This window comes from Chanos chanos, chromosome 5 (genome assembly GCF_902362185.1).
Source record: "Chanos chanos chromosome 5, fChaCha1.1, whole genome shotgun sequence".
NCBI classification, from domain to species: Eukaryota; Metazoa; Chordata; class Actinopteri; order Gonorynchiformes; family Chanidae; genus Chanos; species Chanos chanos.
In genome coordinates, this window is record NC_044499.1 from 23,798,764 (window position 1) to 23,813,430 (window position 14,667).

Here is a 14,667-nt window from a genome sequence, read left to right on the forward strand (position 1 = left end):
ATTGTTTTTTTTATCTTCTGCGCTCTCTCTCTCTCCCTCTCTTTCTCAGGCACACACACACGAAAGGTCATTTAATCATTTTTGCCCATTTCTTCAGGCTCAGCAGGAGAGAAAATAATTCTCGACAAAGTGAGAACCATTGAATTACAATTCCTTGTCATCTAAAACATCTTTTTGGGCTCACCTTATGTAAGCATATTCGCTAAGGATCGAAATCATCAAACAGTCTAACTTTGCAGCTGCTTGACAAACAATAAGTTAGGGGGATTTGGGATGTGGAGGGTGACCATCAAGAACGACTGTAGAACTTCTTGAAGTCCCTGTTCTTTCGCTTTCTTCGTCTTTCTCCTGCGGGTCCACTTCATCGTTCCTCCACCTGGTGTAGCGTTGACAGAGCACAATCACAGTTCCAATGGCCCAGGCCAAAACTGTCCCTGCCGCAAAGATGACGAAACCGATGACCACAAAGAACAGGTAGTCATGGTGCCCAAGGCCTGGGTGACATTGACTCCTCAACAGAAAGCCCAATTCTGAGAGCCGGCGCCCCTGTAGGTCTGGAGGACTTTCACACACTGTCTGCCCCTCCTCTGGAAAAAAAAAAACAGAAACTGAACTGGATTGGAAAAGTGGGTACCAAAGCCCTGTTACTTTTTTTTTCCAAGAATTTCAGTCACCTGCTTCTTTACCCTAATGTGACCTGCTTTATTTTATAATGGGCTACAACAGCCAGTTGGCATTCTTAATATGATGGTCTGTTGAATCTGTTCAAATGAAAGGGAACCAAGCATGTGAGATGGGTTATGTTAATGACTGGGAACAACCAACACAGTGTCCCATACACTTCCAATGAAAGCATTTGACCTTTCTTCCTCCTGAGGTCAGAAGGAGAACTCAGTCTAAAACAGAATAGGCAGGAGGTTGCAGAAGAAGTGAACTATAAGTCTCAATATACATGATTATATATTTGTATCATGATAAATTTGGCATAGTTGAAGTCCTCTTTGGTCATATTCTCCTTTAATGCACGTTTCCAAAAGGGAACATATCATTACCACTGGTTTATAATGTATCATATGACTTACTGTATCTGTGTTACCTTACGTTAAACCCTCTGAATTATTAAAACACGCCGCTACTGTATTCCATCCGAGTCATGTCCCCTTTGTGTTAGTACTGGTGTAAGCAGACACCTTTCTCTCTCTGTAACTCTCTCTCCCTCTTTCTAACTCCGTCTCTTTCTACCCGTCCCTCCCTCTGTCATGAGTGTGTATACCCTCCCTGTTTCCTGGCCCACAAAGATAAGAAAACTCATATATTAACTGTATGTTTATGCTCATGATTAGTCTCACTTGTGCATTTGTTAGTATTCTGGCACAGGACTGTGTGCAGGAGTCACAGAGATAACTTGTAAACAGTAATTAATCGTCAGGAGGGCAAACTGTGAGGGCAAATGCTCCGAAATATTTATGTACATACATTCATAAAACAATCATAAAACAAAACATTACACAAAGGATGTCTAATTTGGTTGTTTATCATATTCATTTTACAGATTTGATAAAAAAAAAAAAAAAAAGCTGAATGAATTTAATAATTTGCGTGATCCTTGTACACAAGATCATCCAAAGCTATGTTTCAATAGCAGAGATCAATCCAGCAACACAGTCCCCATTGCTGTATTCACACACACACTCCGGAGCGAGCCGTGCCTATCTGTCCGTCTGATGGTGAGAGCTAGCCACCCATACCTCAGCTTCCATCTCTCTCATTCACCCCATCTTTCTTTTCATTGTCAGCGAGCTTTCTGTCTGCATCCCCCTTCAAGGCTGACTGTAAACCTCCTGTCCGTAAAAAACACCTATTTTTAGCTCGTCTTACGTAACCACAGATGGTATGCTAATTAGGATGGAAAAAAGTATTTGTGTGTGTGTGTGTGTGTGTGTGTGTAAGTGCATGATTGTGTGTGTATATGTGTGCACGTGTGTGATTGCGTGTGTGTGTGTGTAAGTAATTGTGTGAGAGTGTGTGTGTGTGTGTATATATGTGTGCATGTGTGTGAACCTTTAGTCGTCTCTATGTGAAGCTGAACAGGTCTAATCACTCAGTGGTAGGTCCTATTATATTCAGAGGACCTATTAAATAAACACAGATATTATATTTCTGGGTGTATGGGCTGCATGTTAATCCCTTAACCAGGGTATTGAATATGAGGAGAGAAAAACCTGTTTAAAGAGCATATATTGAATATTATTGTGGAGGGTTGTGACGTACATATTTTTCTCTGTGGTTCAGTATATAACCAGGTTTAGGGGTTTCAAGCAGAGGACAATGAGGAGGACAGAATCATACTAAAATAGTTTTCATGTTTCCTGCTTTAGCAGAAGGGGGGATTCCCTCCAAACAAATCCACATAAAGGGACTGAGCCGAGAAAAATGGGCCATTGCATGTGGGACTTGTCTGGATTGAAGAGGAGAGAGAGAGGAAAAGAAAGAGAGGGAGAAAGAGAGAGAAGGAAAGATAGGGGGATAGAGAGAGAGAGAGAGAGAGAGTTTCTGTTTGATCATATGTCTGTTGGTACAGGCGAAACAGGAGAAATCTACAGTGCTGCTGTAACCGTGGCTAAATGAGGCAGAATACTGACAAACTAAATCCAAGCGCGCACAGCGGACTGACCTCATTCAATCAGAGAAGTTACAAACTGAATCCACTGTGTATATGTACACATGCATGTCTGTATGTAAATAGATTGGTGTGTGTGTGTGTGTGTGTGTGTGTGTGTGTGTGTGTGTGTGTGTGTGTGTGAGTCCATGCTTCCATATTTGACTGTTTTTCATATTTGTCTGTGGTGTGTTTGACAGTCAGAAAGGGTGAAATCAAAGAGAAGTCTTTTTAGCTCAGACACTGGTCAGTGAGATGCTTCACTGGTGAAGGGTAAGCTAAACATATCTCTCCTTTTGTTCATGTCCACAGGCCCAGCAGGGGCAGCTTACTTCACTATCTGACAGTTATAGAACAAAGAAACAAGAGGGAGGCAATAATCCTTGGACAATCTATGATTTTACAGCAAGTGAGAAAAAATGTTATGCTCTAAAATAACTGATACTTTTTTATTATCACTTAGATGAAGAAAATAATGTTGAGATAACCTGCACTGCCAGGTGAAAATATATGTGTCTAGTAGCCCCAAATAGTTTACTTGAAATCGAGCATACTTTTCAAATTAAGCACTCCAAAAGCCTGAGACTCGTGGCTAGTAAGCTCCAACAGGGGACAATAGCTTAAGAATGCTTATCCCACATTAAAAACACTCAGCAATTTACATTTTATCAGCTTTATTCAAAAACAATATGAACCTTATAACCTTTTGCATGCGAGTAACCTGTAGTTTGTTTGAATTTATTTTTTTAATTTTAACCAGAGCAAAATAAATGGCATAATAACTGTGCAGGCTGCTAACAGTGTTAATGGTGCTCTGTGCATTAAAAATACTGGTACAAGGCCTTAGCAAAAGGCTCCACAGCTGAAGGTGCATGGTGCATGCCTCTCTGATATTGTTGTAAATGAGGTTCGCAGTGTTGCTGCAAATAGTTGGTATGTTCCAAAAATGTTTTGTTACTTTGCCTCATTAATAAAAGAAGAAGAAAGATCAAAAGAAGAAAGAGACTGGTTCTCTTAGTTTCAATTGAAAGTTGAGCAAGTACGAGCCATGGGCGTTTCCTCCCAAAAATTTGTCTTACATCATCGGTCCAACCTCAGCCCATGAGGGGCAGAGTCTCACTGGTTTTCTTTTGGTTTGAATGACCCTTCCTTGTCTTCAATGTTTGTTTTGTTTGTTTATTTGTTTGTTAGTTTGTTTGTTACTTCTCGGCCCCACTGAATCTTTGAGCTTGTGTACCTCATATCCTGTTAGTCACCGCTAATTTTACCAAGTAAAGAGAAATCTGCTTCAGTGTGTTATACTGAGCTAGATTGGTTACGGCAGGCAAATTCTGTTTGGCTGCTTGTATATAATACTCTGAACATTCAGTAAAGCATTCGTTTAACCATGAAGGTAACTTCACTTGAATTTAAAATGCATTAAAATTATGATTTTGTGTGCAAAAAATCCGTCACAACTGCTGCACGTAGCAAGAGTATTTGTGTCCAGGGAATGTTAAGTTACCTTGAAACTTGAAAGTTTCCGTCTGCATCCACAAACATAGGTCCTCCGTCTCACACGCGCACAGCCATGGGTTCCCGCTTAAACCAACGGAACGTAGCGCGGGGAGGGCGACAAGTGAACTAACGTTCAGTGCCGTGATGTTGTTTCTGCTTATATCAAGTACCTGAAGCGCCGCGTTCTCCGAAAAGGCGCGAGGGTGAATTTCGGAAAGACCTGGGTTATCAGTCATGCGTAGCATCACCAGGCTCACCAAAGGGCCGAAAGTCTGGTCTTCAATCTTGAAAAAGGTGTTAAATGAGAGGTCCAGGTACACAAGTTTACGAAGGTTGCCAAAAGTCGATTCGGATATCTCTGTTAAGGAATTATTGCTACAGTCCAGGTACACTAAGTCAGACAGGTAATTTAATTCCAGCGCTGGAAGCTCCACGATGCGATTATTGGCGAGAATAAGTTGTCGCGTGGTCAGTGGGAGGTCGGTTGGGAAGGTTGTTAACTGCTGCCCGGCACACTGAACCACTAACTGGTCGTCACACACGCAGTGTTCCGGGCAGCCTGTCGTGAGGACAGGAGACGGGGAAATCCTTATCACGAAAATAAACAAGACAGCGACATGCAAGTACTCTGCTTTGCGCACCATGTCAATACGCATGGTTTCGCAGTGGACCTCATTAAGTCTATCAAAGGACGATTACTCACAGAAAATGGCTCCACGCGGGGATCCTTCAATTATACCACAACATTTGTCCGGATAAACTAATAGCGTTCGCGCGGAGCGAAGCATAAGTAGCTTAGTCCACTCCCAGTGTACTACATACATTCCAAGGATGAGAGGCAAGTCGCATAGCCGTTCTGAAGCCCTTACCGCCTTTTACACTCGAGCTGTCCTTTGAATCGTGAAAGAAAACAGTTAAATCAGTGACGCTCTCCATAAATCCACTTTAAGCACATGATAAAAAATACACTCGCACAAGAAGTGACTTACGGTCTAAACGCGAGCCTTCGTGCACGCGCGCGTGACTGCGAGAGCCAGAGCCAGAGATAAATTAAGAGCACATTCATGTCTTCAACTGAGTGGCTTAAAGTTTTCATGCTTTGACAGTAGAAATGTTCAGTTGAATTGCATATGGGCTCGGTAGCAAAATAAATATCTGAAGAGCAAATTTCCAAAACGAGGTTGTAAAGTTTCGGATGACCGAGGGAATGATGAAGTGGAGCAACTTCGCATCCGCTGCAGAGACAGTTGTCTGTCCCTATCTTCAGGGCCAAATGATAACCTAGGGCCTCCGCTAAATAACGGGGTGAGCAAGGATGCTAAATGTAGAAGTGTCAGAGTGACAACAATTTGCACTACTGTGGAGCGCATGAGACAGCCACTCTCTGATACAAAGACCAGTCTAAGCGCCACAGCTGTAAGAGTACACAGGCCAACGGGTTATATGTGATGGCCGATAGTGAAATCAAAATAAAATGTGATTTTAGGAAATATTGTATTGATCTTAAGTGGTCCGTTTACTCAGAAGACTATAAAATCTAATTAAGGAACAACAATTCTTTCTGGTGCAAGCGGCATGTTCTTTCTGGACCATCCAGTGAGTCATACTCCTTTTTCCTCTTCATTTTGGATCGGAGGAGGGGGTGTCTTTCGTGTGAGTAGAGCAGAGATTAAAAATTTACTAAAGAAAGTTTTCAGAAAGAGTTTCAAAAAGAGAAATTAGAGATTTACTGGAAAGCTGTTTATAACAAAGATAAAAAAAAAAAACACACACATTATAAAGTTGTCCATTTCAAAGATAAATAATATATTCTTAGTTTGCCGTTATAACACGTTTGTGGCCATTTGGCAATGCCTGTACAACTCTCCAGAGATTTGCACACATTTAGTAAACTATTTTGCAGAGCAGCCGTTCACATGCATAGTGTGGTCACCAAATACTGTTGTAATAGTTTATTGAACAGCTTGCCACAGATTAAACCTGGCTGTATGTTTTAATAATGTGTGTACCGCTGGGGATACCTTTTAAGTCTTACATTGACTTTGTCGGGAAAGCCGGCATCTATGTTCCAACCTTAAATTATGTAAATTCATAATTTACACATTTCATTAGACTTGAGCTTTTTGTTTGAAATATGGACAGTTCATATAGTACACCTACTAGGTTACAACCCTGAGAAATAAAGTCTTTCTTTTGACTTGAGCCACAAAACGCTGCATTGTATTACGAGCTAGAAACGACTCCTCTTACCTTAACACCAACCTCAACCCTCATGATAAACGGCATAATATGTGATCAACATGACAGTTTAACTTCTACTGATTCCTCTCTCATCTTAATAAGAGCGCGTGTTTAGGAATCAGTCACCGAATTGATTCAGCCAGCAGATGTCAGCGAAGTGCGAATTTACTAACGCTTCAAATATAGAATGTTCTCCCAGAACAAATGCTCCAAACGCTGCGTTTCCAATGTCACCGCGCATAGTCTATCTACTGTTCTCACATTGCACTCTCAGTCCTTTGTAATCTTAACACGCCGAGGACACTGACGTTGAAAATACCTATGTATTTTAAGTGCAGCTCCAGGTTTAGCTTAATACAGCCCTGCATCACTCGCAAAACTACACCCCCCACATGGCGCCAAAGCTAATGTCCCGGATATTCATTGCGCCGGAAAAGAAGGAGGTGTCTACCCTAGCCATCTTGAGGCAGGCAACAGCGAGTTGGTCGCTCCAAGCCCCGTAGAATCGGAGGAAAATCCCGCTGTAGGGGCGCCATCATGCCCGGACACCTGCAAGAAGGCTTTGGTTGCGTTGTAACCAATCGGTTCGACCAATTATTGGATGATGAGTCGGACCCTTTCGAGATTTTAAAGGCTGCGGAGAACAAGAAGAAAGAGGCGGCCGCTTCGAGTGCATCGAAGACCGCCGCTCAAGCAGCCAAACAACCGAAGAAAGAATCTCAGAAGGAGAGAAAGAACCCTCTGCTCGATAAGAAAGAAGATGCGCAGCCTCCAGTGCCTCTCAAGAAAGAAGGTAATTTTATGTCGCGGGTCGTTGCAACGGCTAAGCGTCCTCTTTGAATCTGCAAGCCTGCCGCTAACTACATAAACATAGCTATCGTGGGGTCAACATGGTCGCTGTCCTGTTACGTCGTGGAGGACAGAGCCATGCATCTGTCACGTACTGAAAAATGCTTAGCCCAAAATGAACTGCAGGTACACATTTACAGAACGGAATAGTTCAGAGTGGTTCGTCTAAAGAGTGGATTACAGTGATGTTTCATGGATATCTGATTGTTGCGTAGTTTGCTCACCCACTTTGCGTTTTACATGCAGTCGCGTTTAGTTAGCTGGTGTTGGTAAGCTACATCTCTGGTGTCCATATCTATTTGAAATTAAGCAGGCATTCTTTAGTGTCGAAACATTGTTAATATGGTGGTTACCATGACTTGCTCAAAACCTTTCCCTGAAAATGACGACTGTGTTCAGTCGCTTCCAATGTTAGTTTGTAAAGTTAACCGAGGTAAAAAAGACTCTCTTTAATGTTAGCTTGTCAAACGCGTCTGTAGAGTTGTTTAGCCAGTTAGCCTAGCCAGCTGTTTGTAGGGAGTGTGTCGTGAGAATAATGTGTTAACGTTATTTTCAAAACAAACTTCTGTCACGTGTTGGCTCGCATTGTATCCCACCGTCTAATCGTTCGGCCTCTAGCTAGTGTGCCAGCTCGTTTTCTCGCTGTATTGGATTAGGTGCTAATTTAATGTGAAACGTTGATTGTTAAGTGGAAGCCTTTAGGGTCCTGACTTGGCAGTCAGCGGTCCAAGAGACAGATTATAACCAGTGTGCTCGCGAGAGATAGCGCTCCACTTTGGCACTCTTCCACAGAAGACGTCCCCTTTGTCTTTTATCACTCCACAAGTGCTGAACTATTCTTAAGCACTGGCAGCCTGTCCTGTCTGGGTCTTTGTCTGTGTAAATGTATATATTTCTCTGGCATGCGTGTAGGGGTGTTACTGAGGAACCTCTCTGTAATTTAGGCATTAGGAGGGTGGGCCGCAGGCAAGAGCAAGACGGAAGGTCTGGCCCCCAGCATCAGGCTGGTCAAGGTGACAGTCGCCAGGGCGACAGGAGACCGGACAGACGGCCTCCCCGGGAACGCCGCTTTGACAAGCCATCTGAGGACAAATCGGAGAGTGGCGAGTTCATCCCTGAGAAGTGAGTCCCAAGCCATTTTTAATAAATTTGTTTGTATATTTTGGCCATGTTCCCGCTTAATCATGTAATGAACAAAGAGGATCTCAACTTTTCACATTATGGGGCAGTTTAACTTCATGATAAGTTGAATGTTGTGAGACTGTGATGGTTCTGCATAGCTGATTGGAGGTGAATTCTCCGATAAACCTCAGCGCTTGGGAACCAGTCCCTGCTGTGACGCATGCTGTATCTATGCGGAGACATCTGGATAGCAGAGTGGGAAGTGTTTGGTTTGGTAGGACCCCCGCCCACTCCATGTCTGAGATGTGAGTGTCTCCCCACAGGCCGGCTGGGGACAGACCGCCGAGGGGGCGCGGTGGTGGCAGGGGAGGCAGAGGTGGGAGGGGCAGAGGCATGGGAAGGGGAGATGGCTTCGACTCCCGCGGGAAACGCGACTTTGACCGTCACAGCGGCAGCGATAAATCGTGAGTCAAGTTACTGACTGCCCTCAGAACTAAAGAGCATTTGGAAAATGGTGTAAAATTTAGTAGAACTTCATTGTCTGTGGGGCTTTTCGGTTGATTTTGTTTGTTTACTCATGCTGCATTCGTCCATTTAATCATTCGTTTATTTGTACGGTCATTTACAGTGGCCAGAAATCTGATGACAAACGTGGTGGAGCTGGGTCACACAACTGGGGCAACGCTAAGGATGAGGCAAGGTACAGATAGTGATAGATATTTTTGGAAATGATTATTGAGCCAATGATATAGCCATATATGGACATGTTTGTTGTTTTGGGGGAGTTTTTTGTTGTAAAAGTGTTTTGTTGTCTTCACAGTGAGAACGATCAGTCTGCTGCACCAGAGGTACCCCCAGCAGGAGAGGAAAACGCCCCGGCTGACTCTGAAAACAAGTAAGTGTCCAGGACAGGTGTGTGGTGCAAACCCTAAAATGACCATTAGTCTGTCCAGAGGGCAGGAGATGTGGAAAGTGGTACGCGAAAGCGCTGTAGTTGTTCACAACAGTTTGACGGGGAGTGATTCATACAAGCACTGCAAGATAATATTGCAGACACGATAGCACAAACTTTAAACAAACAAAGCAGGAGAAGCATTCTAACTACAGACTTTTCTGGAAATGTGAAATGTTGACAGATAGAAGGTAGTGAGGTGATGTAATCATGGATTTTTAAAAATGAATTTATTTATTTATTCATTCGTTCATCAATTAATTAATTTATTTTTTAACCCGATGCAGGCATTGTTTGGGCTCCGTTTGTTGTGAATGTACCCATGTTCATGTGAGTGGTTAATTTCTGCAGGGAGAATGAGGTAGAGGAGGTGAAGGATGAAGGCCCAAAGGAAATGACCCTGGACGAGTGGAAAGCCATGCAGGACAAGGAACGCTCCAAGGTAGAGTTCAACATCCGCAAACCCAACGAGGGGAACGATGGCCAGTGGAAGAAGGGTTATGTGCTACACAAGTCTAAGAGCGAGGATGTCGGCACGGTAAGTGGGAGACTGAAAAATTGTGCAGGAAAAAACCCACTTTATGTCTGTTTGTTTGTTTATTAGTGTTAGGCTCAAAGTTGAGCAATTCTGGGGTTATGCCGCTAGGTGTTGAGTTTGGATGCACCGATTGTGAAATTCTGGGCTGATACCGATATGGATATTTAAAATAACAATTTAGCTGATACTGATGTTTTTTTCGTTTGTTCATTTTGTTTCTTCTGTTATTTATTTCCCCTTTGGTGCCAGGGAAACAAAGAAATCTTGAGTATAAAAAAAAAAAATTACTGTTGTCCAAGTCAGACCGCAGATAACCAATACAACATTTAGCCAGCACAAAATTGATGCGACACAGCAAATAAACATTGGCCACTGACATTGGTGAATGCTGTCTTATTTGCCAATAGGCCAACGGCAGTCAACAAGGCAAATATCGGCCGCTACTGATGTACGGCTGATAAATCGGTGCATCCCTAGTATTGAGAGGATCCGTAAAGAGCAGTGTCATTGTACCAGTTTGTGAACTGTCACCCTAAAACTGCAGAAGCTAAATTGAAAAGGAAGGAGCTGAAAGTCTGTCAGTAGTGGAGGTGCAGTCAGCGCTTATTCTCACAGACAAGGGTTTGACTCATTAATGATCAGATAGAAGGGCCTCAGCGATCAATGAATTGATTTTGATAGTGGTGTACTGTGTTTGACAGCTCCTGTTGATAACTGTATGTGTTTTGTGAGCCCAAGCCACTAATGGAGCCTTTTTCTTTCTTTCTTTCTTTCTTCTTTGTCATTTGCTGTTTGGTCCTGCTGACATTTACGCTGTTGCCCTGAATGCACAGAGACACGTTGGCGCCCTGATTGACTCAGGAGAGGCAGATGGTGACTCAGGCCATATGTACCACAAGGTATCTGGTTTTTTTTTTTTGTTTGTTTTTTGTTTATTTGTTTTATAAAACAGGTTCTCCTTAAGTGCTGCCCGTCAAACCACGCTAATGGTATATTGCAAATGTCAGTTACCTTCAAACTAATGATTAAGTCGTCTTCACCATGTGGCCACGAAACAGGATTTCCCAGTCGTTTGAATAACTTAAGCTGTTCTGCTTTTGGATACTTTTGATTTAACATGACTCCTGTTAATCTCTCTCACTGAGGAATCTTACATCATGGAGTTCACCCCCATCGGGTCTGTTGTCATTTGTTGCCCAGTCACTTGACCAAACTCTCTGGTGTAATGCTAAGCACTGCAGGACAGAGGGGAATTTCAGGATCAGGTTTTTATTGCTACATTAAAAAAAAAAAACTACACAAAAGCCCTTTGACACATCTGGTACCTCACCTTGTATGTGCAGTCGCCAGAGTGCACACATTATTCCTTATGCTGTAGCTAAAGCTCTTAATACACTGATCCGCTTGCCAGTGCATCAGTTCTTCAGCCTGTTTTCAGAAAACTGTTTCTAATGAGCAGCTTACATGCTCTTAAAAACAAAACAAAACTGAATGAGGTCATCAATGTAAAGTGTGTGATAGTGATGTAGCCCCTCCCACCTGGGTTTCTGAGTCTCTACAATAGAGTGCATTGTGTAAAGGATAAACTCAGCAGAGCAGAAGGAGGAGTAGTTCTTTGAATTTCTCTAAATGATGGAAATGAAGTGAATAGCAGTGAGTACGAGGTTTATAATTGAGAGATTAGGGGTGAGTAGACTCTGCCAGATGAAACATTCAACAGGAGTATTCATCTTAACTGGACTCAGTTGTTCTGCTAACACACTCCCCTCTCCAGAAACAGTGTTACCTAATTTCCCCCCTAAAATTCACCCCAAATGTGTTGTATGAAGATAATATTCAACGTGCCAGAACATAAAGGCACATGTTGAGTGTGTTTGTCTTTCTATGGACTCAGTCTCTCCTCACAGAGTGACTCCCATCAGTTTCGCATCCCTGTCTGTATGAGTGGGTGCTGTCATTCCTCAGACTTAGTTTTAGTCTTTTTAAAGATTGACTTAAAGATCCAGGGATGTTCCTGTATCTGTTCTTGTTTCACCCTTATGTCTACTTGATCTGGTCTATGGGTTTGTAAAGTATGGTAAGTGATCATAAACTTTAGAGCTCTAGCCAGGCAATTCTGATAAGACCAGTAACCTCCGGATATGAATCCCAGTGTTGTTAACCCCTGTCTGCTGAGGCTAACAGAAACGTCCCTCTTTCAGGGTGCTGAGGAAGGAGTTGTGGAGCACCACTTCCGCAAGCCAGCAAACGACATCACTTCCCAGCTGGAGATCAACTTCGGAGACCTGGGCCGCCCAGGGCGTGGACGCGGGGGCTCTCGTGGAGGCAGGGGGGGTCGCGGCGGGGGAGGCAGCCGGGCAGGCCGCGGGGGCGGCAGGTCCGAAAAGGTGAGCAGAACTTTCTGCAGTCTCTGTAACCAAGGTGATAGAGTATGTCTTTGCACTTATACGGCATTAACCGCAAATCTCTCAGGTTTCTCACAGTTTTGTCTCAGTGGACTTCTGTTCGAGAGCAGTGTCTCTATGCCAAGACATTTTATGCTTTGCTTTTAACAGCCACATGGCTTTGTGCAGAGTCTGTTTACATCTGGCTTGCAGAATATAAAGCTTTTAATGAGCTTTTGATCTCTGAAGGTGGTTCCTTCAGAATCTTTAGATCTCTACTTCTCAGTGAAGCGTTTTTCCTAGCACATTATTCAGGTGTGTCCCCTCCCATCACACTGAATGGGCTTTGGCGTCTGAAGGATTAGCTCGGCTGAACTGAAATAGGCTGTGTTTTTGTTTTGTTAGGGAACAGGGTAGTTGAATGTAGAGACACATTTCAGTCAGTGCTGTGGTTAATCTCATCCTGGTGGTTTTGTGTTTGCAGTCGAGTGGCGTGTCCGTGCCCAACGTGGACGATCCTGAGGCTTTCCCAGCTCTGGCCTAAAACCACAGCGTCGCCGTCCTTCACCCATCCTCTGGCCCCTAAGAGCCTCCTCCCCCCTGCTCCTCCTGTTCCTCCTCTACCAGTCCTGCATGCTTATGGATCCATCAATTATATAAAGCAACTAAGGAAAAAAAGAAAAAAAAAATTAAAGAAGAAAGAGACTGTCATCCATACCATACTTTCCAGGACTGATCACACCTGTATTATATAATGGGAAGAAAAAGAAAAGAAAACACAGAGAAAAAAAAGACAAGGCGAAAGGACTTCTCTTGAGACACTGAAGCAGATTGACACAGGTTTTTTTGTATGTCCAGATGTCGATAGCAGGGATGTTTCATACCTTTTTTTGTTCTTTTTTTTTTTTCTTTTTTTTTTGGTTTGTCAGTTTTGTGCATTTTCCATGAATACTTTTTTATTGCTGCTTGAATGTATGCATTTCCAAAATAGGAGCTAGTATGTGTGCGCGCGCGTGTGTGTGAGTCTGTGTGTATGTGTGAGCATGCGTGTGGGTGAGCACACGCCTGTGTCTGTGTCTGTGTGTGTGTGTTTTCAGGCTTTCCCCCCTGAGGCGCTGGTACTGTGGCCTCATACATGACACTGAATTGAAATATTGTTGAGATCATCTCTGATTGGCCACTACCAAAACAGGACTGATGGGTGTGTAATATTCCAGCTGAGATGTACAAGAGTCTGAGTGTGTGTTTTACTTCTAACATATACATAAGCAATGTATATTTACTATTTTCAAGTTTTGTTTTGGTTTTTTTTCCCCCCCTTTCCTTTGAAGCTTTGAAGTTCCTTGTAGTTTGGGGGGGTTTGGGGGGGGTTTAGCGCTTGTGTAGCAAAATTGAATACCTGTGTTCCCCATTTTTTGAAAAAAAAATTTTCTTAAACGTCCAGTTGCCGTAGTGTGTGTGTGTGTGTGTGTGTTTGTCCATGTCCTCATGTTGTCCTCTGGTGTTATTTAAGTGATCGTCCGTCATTTGTACAAACTTCTATGATGGTCCCACATATCCACGCAGCTGTCCATCACCGCAGAGGGTCTGAAGTCTTGTGGTTGTTTTTCTGAAACACAGAGGTTAGCATTAGCCTCAGCCTCTGTTCATTCCAGTGTTTTCTTTCCTAAACCCAAGACCATAGTTCCGCCCAGAGAAACTGGGGGACAAAAACAAAACTTTGGTGGGTAGATGTAGAGTATAGCAGATATGTGGGTTAAAAAAGAAAAAAAAAAAGTCTTTTTTTTTTTTTTTTTTTCCTTTTTCAAAAGGACGGCCTGGGAGTAGCCAGGGTCTAATGTATTTTTAGCATGGTCCTCCAAGGTCACTTAGGGTTATTTTGTTCTTGTTTTTAGAAACCTTAGGACCACTGTCAGAATTGTATGTACATATATATATATATATATATACACGCATATATATATATATCTCAATATGTATGTAAGTGTGTGCGCGCGTGTTTTGGGGGGGCGGGTGAGAGACTTGATGTGTGTTTTAAACGTTGCTTTTGAACTGTATTGCTTTGACAGGAGACCCGTGCGTCAGAAGTGATCCTTAAACCACTGGCTCAACCACGTTTAGGTGCTCGTCGGCTCTGTCCTTCATAGCTTTTTTTTCCTCTAGAGAAGATGGTGAACATATCTTACACTTAGATGACAGAGGACGTGTGAATCGGATAGCTTAAAAGCACATTATTCCCACTAGAACTTTTTATGTGTGCTGATGTTTTTTTGTTTTATTTTCCCCCCTTTGTGTGTATGTGTGTGTGTTTGTGTGTGTGTGTATCCCCCTTGTGGTATTTGCTGTTCAAATTTACCAGTAATCCAGCTACACTTGTCCTTAAAAAATGGACATGCCCCCCTCTTTGTGGAGCAGAGCTGTATCT

The 14,667-nt window shown here is 43.0% G+C and overlaps 2 protein-coding genes across 4 annotated transcripts; one reads left to right on the forward strand and one right to left on the reverse strand.

The window, feature by feature from the left end:
• Window positions 1-258: 258 nt before the first annotated feature.
• Window positions 259-4,812, reverse strand: LOC115812313 (leucine-rich repeat-containing protein 52). The gene is made up of 2 exons (XM_030774796.1): window positions 4,164-4,812; window positions 259-587 (listed from the first exon to the last, which is right to left on the reverse strand). The coding sequence occupies exons 1-2, from the start codon at window positions 4,810-4,812 to the stop codon at window positions 259-261; spliced, it is 978 nt and encodes a 325-aa protein (XP_030630656.1).
• Window positions 4,813-6,863: 2,051 nt separating this feature from the next.
• On the forward strand, window positions 6,864-13,138 carry serbp1b (SERPINE1 mRNA binding protein 1b). 3 transcript variants are annotated; one of them, XM_030774146.1, is made up of 9 exons: window positions 6,864-7,190; window positions 8,191-8,368; window positions 8,692-8,832; window positions 8,997-9,068; window positions 9,189-9,263; window positions 9,672-9,858; window positions 10,692-10,757; window positions 12,060-12,245; window positions 12,727-13,138. In XM_030774146.1, exons 1-9 carry the CDS (start codon window positions 6,935-6,937, stop codon window positions 12,784-12,786), a joined length of 1,221 nt encoding a protein of 406 aa, XP_030630006.1. In that variant the 5' UTR covers window positions 6,864-6,934; the 3' UTR covers window positions 12,787-13,138. The 3 variants fall into 3 exon arrangements, with proteins under 3 accessions (XP_030630006.1, XP_030630007.1, XP_030630008.1); XM_030774147.1 differs by lacking the exon at window positions 10,692-10,757 and having other exon boundaries at window positions 8,692-8,834; window positions 8,960-9,068; window positions 9,672-9,849; XM_030774148.1 differs by lacking the exon at window positions 10,692-10,757 and having other exon boundaries at window positions 9,672-9,849.
• The last annotated feature ends 1,529 nt before the right edge of the window (window positions 13,139-14,667 follow it).